Here is a 24,113-nt window from a genome sequence, read left to right on the forward strand (position 1 = left end):
AAACCCATGGAGAATGCCACATCACTGCCCTCACAAGTTTGTCCATGTATGCAGAATGCCAACAGCAGACCTTATGATTAGTCAAAGAAACACTGACAGACAGAAAAAGTAGTCCTAACTTTAATTACAATAAGAGTTGGAGACACGATACAACACTTCAAGTTTAAGTGCCAATATTAGGACATGTCTACGCTGGCAGAGTTATAGCGCCGCTCAGAGCCCGTTGAAGGAAAACCGCTGTTGTATGTTCACACTGTCAGCTGCCTGCGCAACACTTATGGCACTTGCAGCGATATTCAGAGCGGTGCACTCTGGGGAGCTAGCCCAGAGAGCACCTCTTTCTCTTATGCCGCTAAGACTTGTGGGAAGGTGGAGGAGGGTCGAGGGGCATCCTGGCTCCTGTCCCAGTGATGCATTGCTTTGCATCCCAACAATCCCTGTGCTTCCGTCCACATTTGGTGCCATCTTTCAACGGTTTGTGTACTGGGCGCTCTGCCTCTTTCGGGCTGCAGGAATGGATCCTGAACTGTTGACCAGTACGCTGCTCACTCTGACCAACACATCATGAGTGGCAGTGGAGTTATTCCTTAAACTACAAAAGCAAGAGAATTGTGACTTATGCATAGTACCTAAGACATGAGATGGCTTGTTGCATTCATGGAGGTTCTGACCACAGTGGAACGCTGCTTTTGGGCTCGGGAAACAAGCACTGAGTGGTGGGATCACATCATGATGCACGTCTGGGACGACAAGCAGTGGCTGCAGAACTTTTGGATGAGGAAAACCACATTCATGGGACTGTGTGATGAGCTTGCCCCAGCCCTGCGGCGCAAGGACAGGAGAATGAGAGCTGCCCTGCCATCAGAGAAGTGCGTGGTGATTGCACCGTGGAAGCTGGCTACTCCAGACTACTACCGATTGGTCGCTAACCAGTTCGGAGTGGGAAAGTCTATTCGTGTTGACGGAAGTCTGCAAGGCCGTTAATTGCATCCTGCTCCGAAAGATCGTGACTCTGGGCAACATGCGTGACATTGTATATGGCTTTGCACAAATGAGCTTCCCTAACTGCAGAGGGGCAATAGATGGGACGCATATTCCAATTCTGGCACCAGACCACCTTGCCACCGAGTGCATTAATCACAAGGGGTATTTCTCAGTGGTTCTCTAGGTGCTTAAGGATCACTGTGGGCGTTTCACAGACATTACCGCAGGCTGGTCCAGAAAGGTGCATGACACACGCATCTTCCGGAACACTGGCCTGTTCAGGAAGCTGGAAGCAGGGACTCTCTCCCCAGACCAGAAGATCACTGTAGGGGAAGTCAAAATGCCCACTGTGATCCTGGGAGACCCCACCTACACCTTAATGTCATGGCTTATGAAGCCATACACAGGGCAACTTGACAGCAGCAAGGAGCAGCTCAACAACAGGCTGAGCAAGTGTAGAATGACTGCTGAGCGTGCTTTTGGCCATTTAAAAGCCTGCTGGCGCTGCCTCTATGGGAAGTTGCACCTGGCCAAAGACAATATTCCTATGCTTATAGCCACGTGCTGTACGTTCCATAATATTTGTGAAGGGAAAGGTGAAAGCTTCACTCAGGGCTGGGCTGCAGAGGCTCAGCACCTGAAGGCTGAGTTTGAACAGCCAGAGACCAGGGCTACTTGAGGGGAGCAACATAGGGCCATAAGGATCAGGGATGCCCTGAGGGAGCAATTTGAAGCTGAAAGTCACTAAATATCTGCTGCTCTGCTGGGAGAGCAGTGCTTGTAATGCTAGGAGGTGATTAGTGCAGATGATGCAGTATGTGGGTTTAACAGAGTTGTATGCTGCTTTGCAGGGCTCTTTTTACTTTCAATTAATAGAATAAAGATTGCTTTCAAACCAACACAACCCTTTTATTAAAAACAACAACCAGAGGAGATAGTCAAACAAAACAAAAACAAAACCACATCAGCAGTGAGGGGAATGGGGGAAGGGAAGGTCCCAGGAGAGGTGGGGTCCTGGGACGGCTAAAGATTTGTGTATGTCCAGGGATCACATCCAACCTTCTCCTTTGGACTACAGTGCAACAGGTACTGTACTTCAGCAGGGTCAAACTGCAGAGGGATGGGTGTTGAGTACAGTGAGTAGTGGGAGTGCGCAGTGCTGGACTGGGGGGGCGGGTGCACAGGAGAGGACTGGAATACCACAGGTATAGACCGGAGCCAGGAGGCTGATAAGAGTGTGTTCGTGGTGTCGGGGGGCGGGGAAGGGGTGGGAGCATGGGAAAGAGTTTTGTGACAGCGACTGCAGGGGAGGACAGGCATGGAGTTGCTCAGTTTGCAGAGCTAGTATCGCCTGGAGCGTGTCTGCTTGGCGCTCCATAACCTTTAAGAGCTGCTCTGTGGCTTCATTCTGGCTTGCTGCATTCTCCTTTCGGTCCCTCTTCTCACTGTCCCACCACTCCTTCAAATTCCTGTTTCTTGGCTGTTGAGTGCATCATAACATCACACAGAAAGTCCTCCTTAGTTCTTCTTGGCCGCTTTCTAATTCTGTGCAGCCGTTCAGCCGCTGATAACAAAGAGGGAGGCTGGGCTCCCAAGGTCATCTCTCTGAAGTTTAAATGCAACATTTTACAGAAGCAGTAATGTTTGCAACACACAGAACAGGGATTTAAAACACAGCCAGTACTCACACACCTGTCACTAACTGACTGACCCCAGGCAAGCACACATGAGCCTCAAGACCCCCCAAATGGTGAGTAGCCACAGGGGCAGGGGAAATCAGTCTTCCCGGACCCTGCTGTACACTGGGCACCTGGGGAGAGCCAGCACTGTACGGTGGGCCTGATAATCATTCCTGTCCCCACACTTTCCACAGTGGCGTGGGAAAGTTACCGTTAATGGGGCAAGAAACAAAGCAGCTCTGCCGGAGAACTTGCGGCAGCAGATTGCCCAGTATCGCCACAAGAGTTTCCTGGAGATCTCTGAGGTAGATTTCTGTGAAGTGAGGGAGTCAACCAGCAGCCCATTTCACTGCTCAAACTAAGCATGTGGTAGGAGACAAGCCTGCTTTCTGCAACCCTCCTTCCCCCAACAACTTGCTTCTGAGATTCCCAAAATCAAATCCACTTACCAGGGGCCTCCTCTCCTGTTTGCGCTTCACCAACATCAGACAGCTGAGACTGGCTAGCCTCCTCCAGGGTAGAAAAGAGCTCCTGGCTGCATGCATCTCTGACTTCAGTCATCCTCTGCCTTTGGGTCTCCCTCCAAGATTTCCTCCTCCTGACTCGGTTCACTCTCGACTGGCACGTGAGCCACCGAAGTATCCACAGTGGTCTTCGCAGTGGAGGTGGGGTCGCCACCGAGTATCACATCCAGCTCTTTGTAGAACCAACAGCTCGTAAGCCCAGCACTGGAGCGGCGGTTTGCCTCCCATGCCTTGTGGTAGGCGTTCCGCAGCTCCTTCCCTTTGATCCTGCACTGCAATGTGTGCCGGTCATGGCCCCTTTCTGTCATGCATCGTGAAATCTGTCTGTAGGTATCATAATTCCTACAGCTGGAGCGCAGCTGGGACTGGACAGCCTCTCCCCAAATGCTGATGAGGTCCACCAGCTCAGCATTGCTCCATGCAGGGGATCGCCTAGTGCATGGAGCAGGCATGGCCACCTGGAAAGATGTGCTGAGACCACTGCATGCATCACTGAGCGAACAGGAAGGGGACTTTCAAAATTCCAAAGGAATTTACAGGTGGGGATGACAGTTGACCACCTGAGGGCAGGGCAGTAGAGTTCAAACAGATGACCAGAGAGGCGAGAACAGGCATTGTGGGACACCTCCTGGAGGCCAACTGCAGTGCTGTAATCAACCACGGTGTCTACACTGGCACCGCAGCGCTGTAGGCCTAGCACAGAAGGCTGTACACCTCTTGTTGGGGGTGGTTTTTTGTAGCGCTGCAACTGCGCAGTTTCTGTGCAGTAAGTGGCTTGGTAGTGTGTATACCTCGCAAGTTACTGTGCAGAAACTTGCCAGTGTAGACAGGGTCTTAGAGACTCTCGGATATAAGAGTAATCCAAGAATGAAGTTACAATTACTTACATTGCAACCATTTAACATTTTGCACACAAGATATTTGGTCCTTTCATCAGAGCTCGTAATGAGTAATGCAAACGTTAAGACAGTATGTATGCTGCAAGAGAAATATTTTGGCCGGGGGGGGGGGGGGGGTTGCGCGCAGCGGCGCTGGAAACCATACTGCAAACGGCTGCATAAATGAACACAACCACTTCGGAGGCAGGCAATATTCTTGATCACCAGAAGCTGAACAGAATAGTTCACTGCTTAAACAAGCCAGGCATGTTTCAGTCCAGAGCAGTTTATATATGCCTAAAAATGGTTGGCTCCCTTCAGCAGGAAGGTTTGTCTGGGTATAAATCAGAGTACTATTAGCAGGTGCCATTGTAATTTACAACTCATGGACCCTCCCTTCCAAAATTTGCTGCATACTTGAGAAACCTCCAGTCCCCCTAACATAGAAGTGCTGTAGCTAGGGAGAAAGTTGTCATTAGAGAAGAGTCAGCTACATGATTGTGGAAATGTCAGGGCAAGAGCTTAAAAAACTGATAAGAGGCAAGCAGAGAAGAAAGCCATGGCCAAAACCAACTGTAACTGAGCTCTAGACATGGCTGGAATCGGAGGCCTTCCTGCCCCTCTTAATCAGGATTGGGTTTCTGTCAACACTACTAACTTTTTTTTTTTTTTTTTAAATCAAGTGCGTCATCTGCATTCTTCCCTCTCCAAACAAGCCAATCTGCCATACTGGAGCACCAGGCATCAAATTTCACAAATATTTGTACCCACTGCAAGATTCCAGTGCCAGACTGCTGTAAAGTTAACAGCTCACTGTGAAGACAAGTTACTTCTGTTCTTACTGTGAGAAATCTAGAGAATGTTGCCTGATAATGGGGAGGCAGTTCCCGAATTCGGAGTACGCTTATGTTCTGCAAATTTATGTTGTTGAGGATGGTCAGACAAGTATTAATAAAGTGGGAATGTTACCCCAGTTGTACACAGCACTACACGTTTCTTAGAAAGCTAGCACGGAGCTGGCAATTAGACGGAGATACGGCATTTCCTTATCCAACAGTTTGCTCAGATTGACATTTATAGGTCTCTTCTCCCATTCCTCACACTCTGCATCCATTCTCCAACCAAGTCAGATTTATAGCAGAATAGTAGTTTACTAGAATAGCATCTCAGAGTTGTGCACATCAGTTTGAGCTCTGGACTCTGCATTTGAGTCTAGGCAGATTATGGAATTTAAGATGACTTGACAACCCCTTAGAAACGGTCATTCTAGTATTTATAACCAAGATGAGTTTAGTCAGTTTGTGGCTTATATACTTGTATACTGTGCAAGGTGCTGATATGCATTTTGAAATCCCAGGTACACTGATTAACCAAAACATCTGACCAGAGGAGTAAAGGCTGGCATCCCACCTCAATTTTTCCTGTAATACATTGTTAAATAGCAGAATAGGACAATTTCTTCTCCCATATGATCTGCACTGGGAAAGTGACCTGCTGACACCATTTTCATCAAAGGACAGTTTTTCTATGGTTCCAGGCATGGGGCACATCTACTTTGCCAAGTTCTCACTCTGGCTGTGCTCAGCTAGTTGACCAACATATGCTGCATGTGTGAAGGACAAACATGGTTAGTTACAGAACTGCACTTCATAGAGTACATAAAGGACAAGAGTTTAAGTGGTCAGTTTCTGTTCAGACTAAGGGCTTTTCTATGCATGGAGTTACTCCTGAATAAGTATGTGTTGACACTCTTATTCCAGAATAAGGTTGCCTTGGAGTAAGCTAAACTGGAACAAGGCACTCTTACTCCGGAATAAGAGTGCCACAATTATTTAAGATAGGTTTCAGAGGAACAGCCGTGTTAGTCTGTATTCGCAAAAAGAAAAGGAGTACTTGTGGCACCTTAGAGACTAACCAATTTATTTGAGCATGAGCTTTCGTGAGCTACAGCTCACTTCTCTTGCGCTTTAAAATTTACAACCAAACCTAATCCAAAAGGAGGACTTGTGGCACCTTAGAGACTAACCAATTTATTAGAGCATAAGCTTTCGTGAGCTACAGCTCACTTCTTCAGATGCATATCGTGGAAACTGCAGCAGGCAGTTTCCACGATATGCATCTGAAGAAGTGAGCTGTAGCTCACGAAAGCTTATGCTCTAATAAATTGGTTAGTCTCTAAGGTGCCACAAGTCCTCCTTTTCTTTTTGCGAATACAGACTAACACGGCTGTTACTCTGAAACTAATCCAAAATAGTTTTCAAGCGCAGACGAGCCCTAAAATCAACCAGAGATGTACCCAACTTTCCAAAGAACTAATGAATTACATATAGCACGAGCATGTAGGGACAAAATTAGAAAGGCCAAGGCACAAAACAAGAACAAGAAAACATTCTACAAATACATTAGAAGCAAGAGGAAGAACAAGGACAGGGTAGGCCCATTACTCAATGAGCCGGGGGGAAGGGAGAGAACAGAAAATGGCAGAAGTGCTTGAGGACTTCTTCGTTTTGGTTTTCACCAAGCAGCTTGATGGTGATTGGATGTCTAACATAGTGAATGCCAGTGAAAATGAGGTAGGATCAGAGGCTAAAATAGGAAAAGAACAAGTTAAAAGTTACTCAGACAAGTTAGATGTCTTCAAGTCACCAGGGCCTGATAAAACGCATCCTAGAATACTCAACGAGCTGACTGAGGAGATATCTGAGCCATTAGCAAATATCTTTGAAAAGTCATGGAAGATGCGAGACATTCCAGAAGACTGGAAAAGGGCAAATATAGTGCCCATCTATAAAAAAGGAAATAAGGACAACCCGGGGAATTACAAAGCAGTCAGCTTAACTTCTGTACTGGGAAAGATAATGGAACAAATAATTAAGCAATCAATAAAACTCATGGATTTTTACAAAGTTCAGTGGCCAATGGCCTTAGATATTTTTGAGCATATTTGCCTACTTTAACCAGGGAAGCAAGATCTGGGCTTTGGTTCTCAACCTGCGGCCCAGTCAGCACATAGCTGTGGCCCATGTGACATTCTCAGGGCCATACAGGTAGTATTGGATGTAGCCCACAAAAGGTAAACAGGTTGAGAACCACTGGATTAGAGCATAAGGAACAAAGAATCACTGTGCTCAGTTTTCATAATAAGCAGGTACACAACTCTTCAGATTTTAGAATAGTCTAATATTGGATAGACTTAAGATCGTCAGTAAAGACAAGATTCTCTCTCTTATGGAGAGCCAGAACTGTTCTTTGTTCCAGACTTTGTAACCAGAGTGTTTCTAAATTTCAAGACTCATCAACATCAAACATGCATAGTCTACCGAGGACGACTGTGCCAACCAGAGAGACCACAAATGATGATACAGCAGGAGGCATCGTGCAGTAAATTTCCCAGCTGTGGCTCAATCCTGCAAATGCATGAATCTCTGGGGCTGCCCCTGGGCAATCCCAGGTAAGGTCAGGATATGCACCTCTTTGTGCATCAATGGACAGTTTGAAAGCGGTGTGATGGGGTGTTTTTGTCCATTCTGGCAACATGGCCAAAAAGCATCAAACACTGCTTATGAATGAGAGTGACTGAAGGAAGACCAGATTTTTTTTAAAACTTGTGTCTTGACACGTACCTTGTGTTAGTAACTTGTTACATTGCTGTCACATCACAGTGCCTTTCAATAAATAATGGAATAAGCCTTAAAATCCCTACAAGATCTTATTATTCAATTTTACAGATGGGAAGACCAGGGCAAGGTAAGTAACTTGCCCGACTGAGACACTTTCTCAGGGCACGTAGTATCATAGGTCATCTGGTTACCCCCTGCCTCGAGTGTGAGGGAGTCTATCTTCTGGCAGCTCTTGTACAGCACTACTCTACCACTCAAACCCTCTTCTCAGGACTCTGCCAGTCCTATTTTGCTTTGCAGGTTAACAAGAGATATACCCCTATCCCTGAAGGGCATTCTCCCTATAGCATCCAGCCCCATCACTGGACACTCAAAACTTACCAGTTAAGCTTTTGCGAAGAGACAGTATACATTACCCCTGGGGAAATTCTGCAGGACTGCACACCCGCAGAACCCCCCACCCCGAATGCCTGTGCTTCCCTGCAGAAAACGGCAGGAAAGAAAAGGGAAGACGCAAGGTGGTTGGGGGGGGGGAGAACGGGACTTGACCATGCATGCCCTTTTTGGGGGGGATTGCCTACCCCAAACAGAGGCGAGGCATGGGGGGTCCACACGGGGTTACTTGCTGCTAGCCCCCTGCCCATTTCTGCAAGCGCAGAACTGCCCAGCTGAAGGAGGCTGCGCCTGGACTCCCCTGACTCTGCAGCTGAACTCTGCCTCCTAGTGCCAGTCGTGCACCCCTTCTGCACGCTAGAAACCTTCAGGTTTTCTGTGCAACAGTGAGTGCTCGCAGTGGAGCTGGGTAAGGGGGTGTGAGGAAATGAGGGAAGGGGGATGAAATGGGAATAGGAGAATTGGGGGGGGACCCCGTGGGAGGAGCAAGAGCCCGGCACGTGGCATCCCCTCCGCAGCAGCAGCTGGGGCTTCCCTGTGAACCAGGTCAATCGAACCCTCACCCTGACAATCCCTCCCCTGCATGCATACACACACACCTGAACCCAAACTCTACTGAGCCCCAACCAGCTGCACCTGGACCCCCCCCAGACCCTCCCCACCAATCCCCACCTCCATGCACCCCCCCAAGCCCCATTTCCCCACACCCAGACCCCCCCGCTTAGCCCCAACCACCTTCACCTGGATCCCCTGCCCAGTCCCACTGCTCCTGCACCCAGAAACACCCCCCAAATGAGCCCCATGTGCATCCAGATATCCCACTGAGCTGCCTGCACACAGACTGCCCCATGCAGAAACCTCTCACCCCACATCTGGATCCCCCCCCATGCTAAGCCCCTCCAGACTTGGATCCTGCTGGGCTGAGCCTACCCACTCACACCTGGTGTACCTAGCCAGTGGTGCTGGAACAATTTTTATAGTGGGGGTGCTGAGAGTCATTGAACCAAACTGTAAACCCTGTACATAATGGAAACCCCTTCAAGCCAGGAGTGCTGCAGCACCCACCACATCCCAAGTTCCAGCACCTGTGTGCCTGGCACAGAGGGGCAGGGCCCCAGGGTGTTTATGGGACAGACCCGGCCCTTGCACTGTGTCAGGGTCGGGTGCAGCCTCACTGCCCAGTCCCTGTACCAGCGGAGGTAGGGGCTTCAGGGTGATCTCCTATCTCAGTGCGGCCAGTGACCTGTGCTCCCCAATGCCATGCTGAAGCCACATTTATTTATTGACAATTTTAAAATACTGTACACATTTTTTTTTTTTGGGGAGGAGGGGGGCGCACACAGAATTCCTTCAGGAGTAATATATAGAGCTAGACGCTTACACCTTGAATTTCACACTTTGCTTAGTACCACAGCACTGAGGTGTATTTAACATAAGACAAGAATAAGTTTAAGTGATACAGAGCAAGGATAACGGAAACTGAACTGGATACAAACAAAACAGAAGTATAACATTGTTTCTAGAGACTAAAAAGTAACTTAGGCTACCATCCTTGCCTAAAGCAGTTTCTCTCCGTCATCACCCCTCTCTGCCAGGGAAATGGCCAGTGTTCCTCAGTGAATCAGATCACGGGGTGTTGTCTTTGCACCCCATTACAGTACAGTAAGCCTCTTAAAGGCATTCCCACTGCTTGTTCTCTAGTATGTTGACACCATGTTGCTTTCTCATCCCCATGTTAATTTGTTTTTCCTGTTTACTTTACCTGCAAATGTAGCTCCCATTGTATTTGGCTCAGAATGCTTAATTTATGTATGACTAGGGCCCTACCAAATTCACAGTCCATTTTGGTCAATTTCACAGTCATAGGATTTAAAAAATCCTAAATTTCATTATTTCAGATATTTAAATCTGAATTTTCATGGTGTTGTAACTGTAGTGTTCCTGACCCCAAAAAGGGGTAATGGAGGGGGTTGCAAGGTTATTTTGGGGGTAGGGGGGTCGTACTATTGCCAGCCTTACTTTTGTGTTGCTGCTGGCGGTGGCGGCACCGCCTTAAGAGCTGGGTGGCCAGAGAGCAGCAGCTGCTGACCAAGAGCCCAGCTCTGAAGGCAACACCACCGCCAGCAGCAGTCCAGACGTAAGGGTGGCCTGGTATTTTATTGCTGCCTCTACTTTAGTGCTTCTGCCTTCAGAGCTGGGCCCTTGGCCAGCAGCCGCCACTCTCCGGCCACCCATACTTCTGCGCTGCTGCTGGCAGTGCTACCTTCAGAGCTGGGTGCCTGGCAGCAGCTGCTGCTTTTTGGCCACCCAACTCTGAAGACAGCGCAGAAGTAAGGGTGGCAAGACCACAACCCCCTACAATAACCTTGAAACCCCCACCCAGCCTCCTTTTGGGTCAGGACTCCCAGTTTGAGAAACGCTGGCCTCCCCTGTAAAATCTGTACAGTGTAGAGTAAAAGTACACAAAAGTCCAGATTTCATGGTCTGAGACATGTTTTTCATAGTCATGAATTTTGTAGGGCCCTATGTATGACAGAGAGATAACTACCCTTCCCTCTGGTCTGGAAGAAACTGGTTTCTCCCTTTGACTGGTTACAGACTTTAAAGCATAATATAGTAGGTATACATCATTCCTCATAGTGTTAATACATACACATAACAATGATACTAATGATCAGTGCATTACTAGTTTTTACTGATAAGTCACAACATTCTTTACATATAAATAATAGGACAGCAATGTGTTAGGTATAGTGAGTTTGGCAGGCACCATAGAAGTTGCTGACACTACAGTGAACCCTTTGCCAAGTGGCACTGAGGAGTTCAATGCCATCCAGGAATTCTATGGCAGAGCTGCTACTGCAGTTCCACTCGACCAGTGGTTCTCAAACTTTTTTTTTCCGCAGACCAGTTAAAAATTGCTGAGGGTCTTGGGGGACCTCTTAATGATCTTTCCAAATGTTTGTACCAGTGTAAAGCGCTTTGGATAAAAGTGCTATATAGAAAAAACTTAATACATTTTTTTTTGTTCTACAAGTAAAATCACATAACTCATTTTAATATCAGTAGTCTTACCTCTCTAATTCAATGGATGTGCCCTCTTCCCCCGCGGCAGCAGCCCCTGAGCTGGGACTGGGAATAAGAGGTTGTCTCTCCCTGTCTCCCTCACTGCAGCAGCCACAGGGCAGAGGCTGGGAAGGAGGGCCATCTTTCCCCAGCAGCCGCAGCCCTGGAGCTGGGGAAAGTCGCCTCTTTCTCTGGCCGCCGCAGCCCTGCACGTCCTAAGTTCTCCCAACCCCCTCTTCTCACCCCACTACCCCCTCCCACCTACCCCCTATTCTCCCACCATTCCCGCAAGGCCACCTCCTCACATGACATGTGCATCTTCTCCAGGGTCCAGGCACCTAATGAATGGAACCACACCTGCGTGGCTCCACTAATTAGGTGGGTGGCCCCTTATTCTCTTGTGTGGCCGCCCAGGCAAGCGCATCTTAGAGGGACTATCCGTGGACCACCGGAATGGAGAGTGGTCCACAGACCACAGTTTGAGAACCTCTGCACTAGACCTTCCTTTATGAGTTCTAGCCAAAAGACAATGGCAAGTGCTCTATAACCACCAATTAAACACTATTTTAGAGTCCTGTGGTATCCCAAGAACAATACTGTGTTGACATCAGCATTGATGTTCAGAAGAGACAAGTCTAGCCATCAAGACTAGCTAGAAAACACCAAATACTACACCTAGAAGATTTCTATTAGTGAGTTATAAATAGCTTCTGATACCACACAAGCCCCTGGGTCCCCATGCCATTCCCCCCCACCCAAAATACACATTCCTATTTTCAAAATTTTTTCCTCTCTTGTGTGAAAGCCATAATACATGTGCATGACAGCATTCTGCAAAGTAAGACTGAAAAATAAGAAATATTCCTGTAGTCTTAGGTTTTGCTTGTAAACCACATTTCTGTCTAAAATCTTTGGTTTAAGTTACCCTTCTAAGGGGTTTAAGAATACGATAATCTAACTCATGAGTAGGGCTGGTTGAAAGTTTTCCAAGAAAATATTTTTCCATTGGAAAAATGTCAATTTGTTGATATAGAAATATTCCATTCTACAGGAATGTGTTGATTTTGACAAAATTGTTTCTAAAATGACTTTTGAAATTCTCTTTTTAAATGTGCCTATGTTGTAACAACAAAAATTACACAATAGCACAACAAAAACAGAAAGCGTTTGTCCTTAATAGCTAAAGGAATCTACCTGTCTGATGCCAAATAAGTGTTTGCCTGTATATGTTTTGCTTGCAATGGCACCCGAGTGCCACAGAATATGCTCCAAGAAGAAAGTCTGGGATATACACCTTAATACACTTAAAACTGCCTTCACCAAACAAGGATATTCCACCAAAGAAGTAGATGGCATCATAAGACAGGTTACCATGAGTCCCTGAAAGAACCTGCTCCAATACAGCAAAAACCCACTGATCACAAAACCCCTGCTTGTCAGCTACCACCCCACACTAAAACCCATACAGCATATCAAATAATGACAGGACATTCAGGAAGTGCTCCCCATCAAGACAGACATCTTTCCCCAAACCCTTGTTCTGGCCTTCAAAGAACCCCACCCCCAAACCTCACCAGAAACCAGCGCCCCACGGACCAGGCCACCCCAGACCGGATGCAAAACCTGCAGCCACATCTCCACTCCTCTGACTATTAACCCCCAACCCCCCCAACACACGGCCCCCATTTTGATTTGGTCAAAACTTCAGCAAACGTGCCAGCTGAGTCAGGGCTGAGAGACGGGCCTGGACCCCCCGCCCGCCGCTCCTAGCGGCAGGCACCGAGCTCAGAGCCACGCACGAAGCCCGAGGAGCTGAGCTTCCCCCAGCTGCTCGCCCCTGCGCCCCCAAGACAGACACCCCCAGGGACCCACGAATGCCGCCCCGCCCCACAGGCGGAGACCCCCGCCGGGGAAGGAGCCCGCCGGGCGGAGGCGGCCTAGGGCCTCATCCCCCCTGCAGCCTGGGACGGCGGGAAAAACCTGAGCTCTCGAGGGGCGAAGGGGCCCCGTTGCTCAGGAGCCAACCGGGCCGAAACCCACCTACCACCGCTACCGCCAACCCCAGCCTCGTTCTGCTCGACAGTCTCCACCACACCGCCTAGCTCCGCCGTTAACGAGTTTGAACAACGGTCCCTAGTCCAAACTCACCAATCACCGCGGGCTGTCGTCCCCATCGACCGTGCAGATTGGACAAGTCGCGGGAAGGGGCGGGAAGAAGCCGAGTACCCGGATGAAAACAAGCCCGCCCTGCTCTCCCATGACACCAACTGCCATTACGGAGACTTCTGGAACATGTAGTCTCTAGACTGAGGGTGGTTTGCACGGCGTCCGAGCGGGGAAACCACACCTCCCAGAAGGCATCAGGAGCCAGAGTGCGTGGCCAATCCGAGAAGGAACTTTCAACGTTGAGGTTGAAGTGGCCAATCAGCTTTTAGTAAGTAAGGCGCTGTTTGACTACGTTCCAGGGGGCGGGGCAATTGGTGGCTGGATTATTCCATGGTGAATCCGAGAGGTAACTATGGAGGTAGGGCAGATGACACTGGCACATGGGCTATCCCTATAACCAACCCTTCCCCCAACTCAGTGGGGTGCCATGTCTCCCTTCCCCTCCAGCCCCTATTGCCTCCCACTCAGTGGGTCGAGCCACGTGGTCTCCCCCAGCCTAGGGCCTTATGAAGGCTCAGACAGGGAACAGAGAAGAAGTTCCTAAGAAAAGGGCTTCCTAGGGGAGCAGGTGGGAGAATTCACTAGGAGAGAAAACGGGGGAAGGTTTCAGAGCAGCAGCCGTGTTAGTCTGTATTCGCAAAAAGAAAAGGAGGACTTGTGGCACCTTAGAGACTAACCCATTTATCTGCGCATGCTCGGGGGTCGCATAACTAGTTAGCATGCCAGAGTCTCCTTCGTTATCGGAATTAGTTATGTGACCCCCGAGCATGCTCAAATAAACGGGGGAAGAGTACTCCTAGCAGGAAGAGGATCTGGAAGGAAAGACCTGTAAATACCAAGCCCTAACAAAACCTAGTGCCAGCAAGAGGATTTCACCAGGTAGTAGTGGGAACTCCAGCTCGCAAAGGAATTATATGCTGTTCTGGAGAAGGGTTCCCTTGGCTTGAACTCTGCAGGAACCTTGAACCCAGATGAGAAATGCTTTCGTACTTGATGACAAGAGGCACTGACTCCTGGGTCAAGAGGCCTCAGTGGTAAGGAGCCTGTATGGAGGAGGTGGATGGACTAAAACTAACTCAGTCCCCTTTGGGCGAAGGTTTACATGTGTAACACATTCTGCCATTGGATTAAATAAACTACACACCTGAAGGGGTACAGGGCAATATATATAAGCCTCTTGGGACTTTAGTGAAAGTACACTATGGGACAGTAAGGCTGAGATGCAACTGCAGTTCTGCACAGGATGGGCATGGGACACTCCTCGGGTGACTGCCTACCATTACAGGGGCCAATATGAACATATGTAAGGAACTCACCCAGGAATAAGGACTACTGCAAACCTTCCCATCTTTTGCAGCAAACTCCAAGCAGGGGTGCTGGAACAATTTGTATAGTGGGAGTGCTGAGAGCCATTGATCAAACTGTAAGCCCTGTATATGATGGAAACAAACGTGAAACCAGGGAGTGTGGCAGCACCCTAGTTCCAGCACCTGTGACCCCAGGGTGCCAGCCCCCCTCTTGGCCAATACACTGAGGATTAAACTGGAGATCTCCAGAGCTGAAAAGATCAGCTGTTACAACTTGAGCTACTGCAGCTGGGGACTTTAACAACTCATATCCGCTGTAGACAGGCACAGAGGGGAACTTGAAACACACAGTCATCACTGGATTACACCATGCACACTTTGACCTGCCTGAACTAACAGATGCAGAGTAGCATGTACACAATTAAAAAAACCCCAGCAAGACCTGAGATATAATTCTTCTACTCTATTCCATGCTGATAAGGCCTCAGCTGGAGTATCATGTTGAGTTTTGGGTACCACATTTCAGGAAAGATGTAGACAAATTGGAGAAAGTCCAGAGGAGACTAGAATAAATGATTAAAGGCCTAGAAAACATGACCTATGAGGAAAGATTGAAAACACTGGATTTGTTTAGTCTGAAGAAAAGAAGACAGAGGGGGACATCAGTTTTCAAGTACGTAAAAAGTTGTTACAAGGAAGAGAGTGAAAAATTGTTCTCCTTAACCTCTGAGATAAGAGGCAATGGTCTTAAATTGCAGCAAGGGTGGTTTAGGTTGGACATTAGGACAGATTGCCTACAGGGAGGTTGTAAAATCTCCAGCAGTGCAGGTTTTTAAGAACAGGTTAAACACCTTAGGGATGGTTTCAGAGTAACAGCCGTGTTAGTCTGTATTCGCAAAAAGAACAGGAGGACTTGTGGCACCTTAGAGACCAACCCATTTATTTGAGCATGAGCTCTCGTGAGCTACAGCTCACTTCATCGGATGGTCTCAGTCCTGCTGTGAGCCCAGGAGCTGGGACTAGATGCCCTAATGAGGTCCCTTCTGGGCCTCCCCTAGTGAGTCTATGGAAAGGCTGCACTGCACCCCCACTTCTTTCTGCCTGGGGAGGGAAAGAGCTGGGACAAACCTTACATGTGGGGTGACCAGCTCTGCTGATTTTATAGGGACGGTCCCCTTAGTTGGGGCTTTGTCCAAAATAGGAGTCTACTACACCCCACCCCCCTCCTGATGTTTCGCACTTGCTGCCTGGGGGCCCTGCAGAGCTGACTGAGGCAGCCCGGGGCTTTCCCGCTGGGGTGGAGGCGCCGCAGGCGGGGCTGGCCCACGCAGGACACCCAAGGCCCCAGGGCCCAGCCGCTCCAGCTGGGCGTGGCCCAGCCTGCCAGCCGCATAGTGACCTCACGGGGCGCTCATGGCACAGAGCGGGCCGCGCGACGCCGTCCCTTTAAAGCGCCACTTCCCCACGGCGGGCACGCGGGGTCGCCCGAGCCTGCGCTCCGTCACCGCCGCCCGCTGGGACGCGCGTGCGCACCAGTTCCTGCGTGCGCAGCCGCACGCTCAGCGCAACACATCTCGCGCATGGGTATTAACGCCCAGGCCTGGCCGGAAGTCCCCGCCCCCAGCGTGAGACCCATTCGTGCATGCGCACTCCCCTCTCCGCCCCACCCTGCCCTGCCCAGCCCAGCCCAGCCAAGCCAAGGTGGCCGTTGGGGGAGGGGCGGGGCAAGGCAAGGCAGGAGGCCGCTGAAGCGGCTCCGGCCCCGCGGGCTCCCAGCGATCGCGGCCCCGGCGTCTTCCTCCGCCGGGGGGCGGGGAGCAGGGGGTTGGGCTCTTCGCCGGCCTCCGAGGTGAGAGCGGAGGGGGGCAGGCGAGGCGTGAGTGACAGTTGGGTGCTGCCAATGGTGGGGGATGCCTGTTGGCCCCGCCTCTGAGCCCAGGGGCGGGGCCAAGGGGGGCAGAGGTGGGGGTGGGGGAGGGGAAGGAAGTGGGGGGCTCCCTGTCTCCATCTCCACAGTGTGTCTTTTTTTTTCTTGCTGTTTGTTCCCCTCCCAGTGCTGGGGGCTCTCCCCAGCAGGGCCTTGGGCTAGGGCGGGTCTCAGGTCCTGGGTTCCAGATAGTCCCTCATTCATCCCCTAAGCCTCTGCATGTCCGTGTCCTTTCCCCCCATCGCTCGGGGACAAGGGAACTGGATGGCAGAACTCTTCCGTGACTTTGCCAAAGCCAAGAGATTAGGTGTATGGAAGGCAGGAGTCCTGTGCTTAGACCATCCTGCTACTCGTGGCTCAGAAATCACACTGGCTGCTCAGCAAAGAAGCCAATTCCTCTGTGGGCAGCCAGCTAAGAGGGAGTTTCTGGTAGCATAGAGCCAGCAGCAGCAACTAATTGGTACCTCTCCCACAGCCATGAAAAAAGAGGATCCCCCAAGAGTGGTTTGCCGGGGTCCCAACAGTCAGCCATGGATGCTTGTAGGAGACGATGAATAAGTTATGATCACTAGGACAAACTTCCAGCTCTCAGCATCAGTGAGTTACATCTGTAGGGTTTTCTTCACAATGAAGGGTGCTGGAACTTTAGCCTCCCTCCCGCCTCCAAAAAGTAACAAAGGCTAAGACCAAAAATGTTGCTGATTCACATGCAAGACCTATCAGGAGTTGGTGATATAATACTGAGTGAGCGTCATTAATCTCAACAGATCCTGCAGCAATTAATCATGCTCACTCTCCTTTTCAACATATATGTGGGACCCATTGAAAAGTTTATGAAATGCCGTGTGTTCTAATTCTGCACCCTCTGCTGATGGCGTGTATCCCTCCAAACAACAAAGAAGTATGAACTCTTGGGTTCTCCTAGGTATACAGATTGCAACACTGGCAAGAAAGACCACCTTGCCAGGAGATTGCAGCTGTTTCTTTTGGATGGGTACTTAATCACTGTAATCAACTCTCTCCTAGCTTCTCAGTTAACTACTGTAACTCCACCCGGGTCTGAAAATGAAGAATACATAGAAATTCTAAATTGTGCAGCATGTAGCAGACTTTGTTTAAAGAAAGAAACCCCTAAGAGCTCACCAACTGGAGACTTAAAAGAGACCAGGGGCTCCCAGTTCATTCTAGAATATAAGAACAACCATTGTGGGCAAGACCAATAGTCCATCTAGCCCAATAGCCTGTCTTCTCACAATGGCCACTGCCGGATTCTTCAGAAGAAATTAACAGAGCAGGGCAATTAACAAGCAGTCCATTTTCTGTCATCCAGTCCCAACTTCTAGCAGTCAGAGGTTTTGTGATACCCTGACCACCTTGGTTAATAGCCATTGGTGGACTTATCCTCCAGGAATTTATCTAAATTATTTTTTGAACCCAACTAATAATTCAGACAGGTGAATAGCAATCTTTTCTTTAAAGGAACACTACAGACTAGATTTTGATTATCTTTGAGATCACCTTGACATCTGTGACCCTGTGAAACAAATGGTGCTCCAAGCCAAGGGAATGCTCTGGCTGACAGAGTCCAGATGAAACTTGCAAGAGCAAAGCCATCTCAACAGCTGGAGTTCCTCAGCAGAGGATATAAGAACTAGCCCAAGCCTGTTTGTTTTCAGAGGATGATTTTAAGAGCTTCCAGTGCTGATGAAAGCAGGAGAATGAATTTAAAACAAAACAACAATAAAAACCTAGGACCTCTATGTAAGGTGTCTGAGCAAAGTATCAGAGTAGCAGCCATGTTAGTCTGTATCTGCAAAAAGAAAAGGAGTACTTGTGACACCTTAGAGACTAACAAATAAATGTATTAGTCTCTAAGGTGCCACAAGTACTCCTTTTCTTTTTGAGCAAAGTATATTTGGCACCTAGATGCTGTGTTGAGGGGCTTACTACAAATGCCTGAGAGAGAGGGCAGCAGCAGGAGGGGACTCTTGCTATGTATAGAGTTCCAAAGATCTGGGGGCTGGAAAGGGGGTGGGGCAAGGGAAGGGTTAGAAGACTAGTGGGGGAGGGACATGAGGGATGGGGAGCAGGGCAGCTCAATGCATCTTGTGGGAGGGTCAGGGAGCTGCCTACTGCTGCTGAGTCAGTGGCTGTCTTTCTCCTCTACAGCTGGTCCGACAGGGGTAGTGAACTGAGATTTCCCAGGCCAGAGCTTTCTCCCAGCAGCTACTCTAGAGGGTGAGTAGGAACATGCATGTATGTTCTCTCTCCAACCCGTATTCTGATGGGGAGCCTATGTATCTTGTCTATTGTTACAGATCCTTGTGTAAAGGAGAGGGTTAGGTGAGGCCACTCTATGCTGCTTCCCCTTGTAGGACCTAGGGCAGGGGAGAAATGAGACAAGGAGAAGCTGCTCCTAGTAAAATCATAGAACTGAATAAAATGCTTTTAATAAAGAGTATTGAGATGAAAGTAACTTCATTCAGTGACTGGACTACCTGGTGATTTCTCTGTGAAACAATAAGATTTCTTAATACAATTGGTTACAGAAAGCGCTGAATATTTAGAATAACAGAAAACCCTGACCCCCTTTCCCCTATACATAGTGACTGTGTATTTGTGATGGTAAAACATTGAAAAAGAATGTCTCTGTAGGGTTATTTTTGTCCTTCTATTACTCTCGCGTTCTCTGGTAATATTTCAGGGTTTCCCTCAAAATTCAAGGGTGCCAAGTCTCTCTCACTTGTATATGTGATTGTATGCATTCCTTTTCCATGGAAACCTCCCTCTGCAATGATTAACTACCTCAGAAGTAATACAGCATAGATTTAATGTGCTTCTAGCCTTTACTTGCTTTTCATGGGCACTCTGAAACTATTATGTGACTTCCTCTCCTAACTTTTTCTAACAAAGTAGGGTTGAGGGTGTGACCCTATAACTGGGATCCCAGTAAAACACATAAGGGGTCTGTTATAGGATTTCCCCAAGGTTGTAGTGGCACTCAAATCCAGCAAAGAGGAACTGTGCGCCTTCAATACACCTGGAAGCTGGTGAAACTCAACCCAGGGCTAATCCTCCCTGGAATGGAAAAAGGAAAATGATGCTGTAAAGCTTTAAACAAGTCCCTGTGCAGGCTGGCAGCTGCTATTGTTCTAGACTGAGCCTGTCTAATTGTTGGAAAATGTTACTTGACAGGAGTGAGAGAGGGCTGCATTGTTCTTTTAGTGCAGAAGCAAATATTTCAAGGGACCTCACCCAGTAGTACCGGTCCCTTTAAAAAAAAAAATCAGGGAGAGCTTTGATCTTCTCTGGGAGGCGGGGAGGAAGGGGGCGTGAGGGAGGGAGGGTTCTTTGCGTTCCTGCAGCAGAGCAGAGCTGCATGCACCACTCAATCAAGGTAATGGAGGAACAGGCAGAGGGTGAGCTCTTGGGGCTCCAAAGCCTTTTTCTTTGCTTTCAAATGTCGAGCCTGCAGTGTTGCATGATCACTTCAGCAAGAGCTGCTTTTTCTTCTGAGGCTTAGATTGAGACTAATCGGCAGTGGCTGGCTGGGCACTGAGCCCTTGTTGACCTTATGCAGAGGTGTAGAAACCCCTCAACCTTCTGCACAGCTACATGACAAAAGAGCTTTCAGGCTTTCCTTGGTTCATGTAGAGGTGGCTGAACTGATTGCATTTCATGTGCATGTGACTTGTGGCTGTTTTAGAAGCAAGTCCAAGGGTTTTCAGACTAATTCTCATAGAAATTGATGGTTTTCCAACAGTTTTCTGAGGTTCTGCCTAATGTATAACTGCAAAAACACTTGAGGGTCTCAATTTAGGAAGAAGCTATGGATGTTAATGCCCCAAATGTGAGTATAATGTTGTATTAACAGTTTATTTGCCTCTCTTTTCCCTCTGAAGATTGTCTGCTCAGGGTTCAGATGTTTACCTTGACTCCAGAGGAGAGCAGAGTCTGGACCTGGTAAGCACATTGGTCAGCTTGTGTTCTGGACCATGGACTCCATGAGAATCCCCCTAATGTGAAAATGTCGAACACGAACAGAGAATTAGTGATTGACTTTCTCTCCTACAAGCTATCGCAGAGGGGATACAGCTGGAGTCGGTTTGAGGGGGAGGATGAGATCAGGACTGAGTCTGCAGAAGAGGCTGAGATGGCAAGCGTCCCTAATGGGAGTCCATCCTGGCATCCGGGTGCCAGCCACATAGTGAATGGGGCTGTCGGGCACAGTAACAGCCTTGAAGCCCACGAAAGGGTTCCAGCAACTGGAGTGAGGCAGGCGCTGAGAGAGGCAGGAGATGAGTTTGAATTGAGGTATCGGAGGGCCTTCAGTGACCTCACTTCCCAGCTCCACATCACCCCTGGCACGGCATACCAGAGCTTTGAGCAGGTGGTGAATGAACTCTTCCGGGACGGAGTGAACTGGGGGCGCATTGTGGCTTTTTTCTCCTTTGGAGGAGCCCTGTGTGTGGAGAGCGTTGACAAGGAGATGCAGGTGTTGGTTGGACGCATCGTCTCATGGATGACCACTTACCTGACTGACCACCTAGATCCCTGGATCCAAGAGAATGGCGGTTGGGTAAGAACATGTCTCACTTCCAAGGGGAGCGCGCTCCCCACTCATCTGACCTTATTGGCAGCTATAGTGCAAGTCTGATTAAAATGTAACTGGCTGAACACCTTGTGCATGCTAGTAATTGTCATAGATGTCCATAGTGAAACAAATGCAACTGGAATGGGCCTTTCCCTGCACATTCTTAGCGGTTTGCCACAAGGGGTCACTCCATTGTGGCAGAGCAAAAAGAATTGATACCGTGCCCACCAACCAGGCCTGTCTGAATCACTCTTTCTTCTCTACCTCCTTGGATGTTGGAGAAACTCTTTTGGCAGCCCCATAATCCAGGCTGGCTTTTGAGATGGAATCCCTTGTTCCTTAGCATGTCCGACAGTGGTTGGGAACCCAGCTCAGGACTGAACCTTCCTTCCACCTTTGTTAATGCAATGATCCTAAAATGCTGGGGGTGGGCTTTCCAGCCTAGTGAGATGGATTATATGCTAGCCCTCCACCTCTGGAGACAAGAATTCACCTTCTGATTTGCTCACAAATAAAGTAGGCCTTCTTTCCCTGGGTATCTGTCCTCCATGTAGTCTGAGAATTGAGGTGCATGGCTAGAACTGCGTAAAGAGAGCCAGCCAGAACTCCTACTACTGTATACCTGGCTCCAATCATGGTTGTTTCCCCCCTGCTCTCCTGAGCACCAAACTTGCGTACCCTTTTAATGGATTTGTGTTAACATGAGTAGGTGTTTCCAACTGAAGCTCTCAGTCTATTCTGCTCATCACCAGATGGCTTGCACTGTGGAACTTGGTGCGTCCAGGGGATTTTGCCAATGGGAGATATGTGGCCTGATGCTCTAGTTTATGACTTGTTTTAACTCCTGCATTCTGGTGGCTCTCTGTACTAGTACTGGCTGGACAGGGAGGACAGTTCCAACTACGAAAACAACGAGGAATCCAGTGGCACCTTAAAGACTAACAGATTTATTTGGGCAGAAGCTTTCGTGGGTAAAAAATCACTTCTTCAGCTACTGGCAGTGGAGTATTGTTTCCCTTGCCCATTGATGAGCTGTGGTTTTGAAAATTGTGTTCACCTTCATAGCCCCAAACCCACAACCAGTAGCCCACCCTGAAATCTAGAGGAGACTTGAGGAGGTGCTGGGGAGTATGGAGACAAGGTTCTTTCAGCCTGGCCTTGCTCTGCACCTGCTCCTGGCACAGGTGAATTCGATCTGCCTCTTGGAGCTCAGGGAAGCCCAGCATTGGATCCAGGATAAAGTAAAAGAGTGGAGGCAGAAGGGAGGATGTTGCGCCCAGGAATGCTTGGAATGCAGTTGTCCTGGGGCACTGCCTGGGCTGTGGCTACCCAAACAGACTGAATTTTGTTTCATGTTAATAACCAGGATTCTCACTGACCACCTCAGCAGGCTGTCCCTGGCCCATTAGCTCTCTAGCCTTGTAGATCACCCTAGCAGCAGCTAAATGCTAGGTTTCATCCCTCTCCTCTCCAGCTTTGGCTTTTAAAAACAGAGATTAGTCCTGGAATTGGGTGATCAAATGGAGGTTTCCCAGTCTCTGTGGCTGTTGCTGCTGGTGACGATCCGGTTGTATCCTGGAGACCTAGGCGATAATGCAATCTGATTTTGTAAATGAACTCCCTGGGAGATTTAGATTAAATCGCTGATGGAAAGTCACTGGTCTCTGCTTGTTGGGAATGCAGTACCCCTCCCCCACCCGGACTGAGTATCACAGTGTGCTTCCTTTTTGTCTGAGCACAAATTCATTGTTTGAAACAAATATTTGTTCAGCAGATTGCATGAGGGCAGGATTCCTCTGTGTCTGACACACCCACTGGCTCCTGCTCTTAAGATGGCTATTAGCCGTTTTTGTTTGTTTGTTTGTTTGCCAGACAGAGAAGCAGCTTTGCTCTGTCCTGGTATCCCTGATTGTGATTCTGGCTGGTTTGTATTGTTTGTTGCAAGCTGGCCGAACTATGTGACACAGCCGTTGGTGCAAGGAGGCGGTACAAATGCCCATGATGCCCAAAGAGAAGGTCTGGGCTGTTTCTGTAGGTTCTTCTACGCTGCCAGCTGTAGAAAAGATGCGGGATGCAGGTCCATTACAGGGGCTTTGAACCAGACACCAGACTGGAGCTTTGATAGGGTTAGTGGTGGTGCTTTTGGCTTTGTTAGCACTAGGCCTTCCCCCCCCCCCCCCGATTTCCCAATCTTGTTCCCTTTGTTCAGCTCTGCTGCTGCTAACGTTGGTGCTAATGTTAATATTGCATCACAACTGTTTGTAAAAGTTCAGCCATCCTAATAGGGGTGGAGGGTTATGGTTATCTTCTATTTCACCTTCCCCTGCTTCTAGGTGCAGAGAGGAACCATTGGCCTCTTCCTAGGTAGTTCTGCCATGAGCCTTTAACCAGTGAGTGCTCCTCCTGGCCCAATGATGGAGTAATCTCTCTGTCACTGTCCTGTTTGCGCAGGGTTATTGCTCACCTACAGTGTGTATGGTGCATGCTGAGCAGCTATTGCCTGGCCCATTCACAAAAAGGTGCCATAGCCAAATCTCAAACAGAGGAATGCAAGTTCTGGCTGGCCTGCTCCTGGTATGTATCAAAATAGTTTGTTTTCTAGAAAAAACAAGGAGTAGTCCTTGTGGCACCTTAGAGACTAACACATTTATTTGGGCATAAGCTTTCATGGACTAAAACCCACTTCATCAGATGCATGGAGTGGAACATACAGTACAAGGTGCCACAAGGACTCTTCGTTGTTTTTGCTGATACAGACTAACACAGCTACCTACCACTCTGAAATTTGTTTTCTAGAGAATCACAGCATTTTACTGCCTGCCAATCCCTGAGAGAGGGCAGGAGTAATACCAGACAGTCTTTTCGGGTAAGAGTTCCTGCTTTCCTGGTCCTGGTGAAAAAGAAAGAGCTGCTGTGATGCTTGGGATGGAGGGCCAGGGTGCCATGATCAGAGTGAAATCCTTGCTTTTTTAGAG

At 48.7% G+C, this 24,113-nt stretch overlaps 2 protein-coding genes across 13 annotated transcripts in view; one reads left to right on the plus strand and one right to left on the minus strand.

Moving 5' to 3' along the window:
* Positions 1-13,315, minus strand: part of TPX2 (TPX2 microtubule nucleation factor) — a 34,522-nt gene extending 21,207 nt beyond the window's left edge. For 3 of the 7 annotated variants that reach the window (XM_073308765.2, XM_073308764.2, XM_073308760.2), the window contains exon 1: positions 13,185-13,285. The gene's annotated coding sequence lies outside the window, so the exon portion shown is untranslated. The other 4 variants (XM_073308762.2, XM_073308767.2, XM_073308763.2 and 1 more) reach the window with 4 other exon arrangements.
* A 3,006-nt stretch (positions 13,316-16,321) lies between these two features.
* Positions 16,322-24,113, plus strand: part of BCL2L1 (BCL2 like 1) — a 31,815-nt gene continuing 24,023 nt past the window's right edge. Inside the window, exons 1-3 of one of the 6 annotated variants that reach the window (XM_073308692.2) lie at positions 16,322-16,466; positions 18,714-18,782; positions 20,447-21,123. In XM_073308692.2, the coding sequence (XP_073164793.1) occupies positions 20,572-21,123 (552 nt within the window). In that variant the 5' untranslated portion in view covers positions 16,322-16,466; positions 18,714-18,782; positions 20,447-20,571. Of the gene's footprint in view, positions 16,467-17,126; positions 17,142-17,429; positions 17,446-18,713; positions 18,783-19,861; positions 19,964-20,446; positions 21,124-24,113 lie in introns of those variants that run through there. The other 5 variants (XM_073308693.2, XM_073308695.2, XM_073308697.2 and 2 more) reach the window with 5 other exon arrangements.

The sequence above is a fragment of the Lepidochelys kempii genome, chromosome 13 (assembly GCF_965140285.1).
Source record: "Lepidochelys kempii isolate rLepKem1 chromosome 13, rLepKem1.hap1, whole genome shotgun sequence".
Lineage (NCBI taxonomy): Eukaryota > Metazoa > Chordata > Testudines > Cheloniidae > Lepidochelys > Lepidochelys kempii.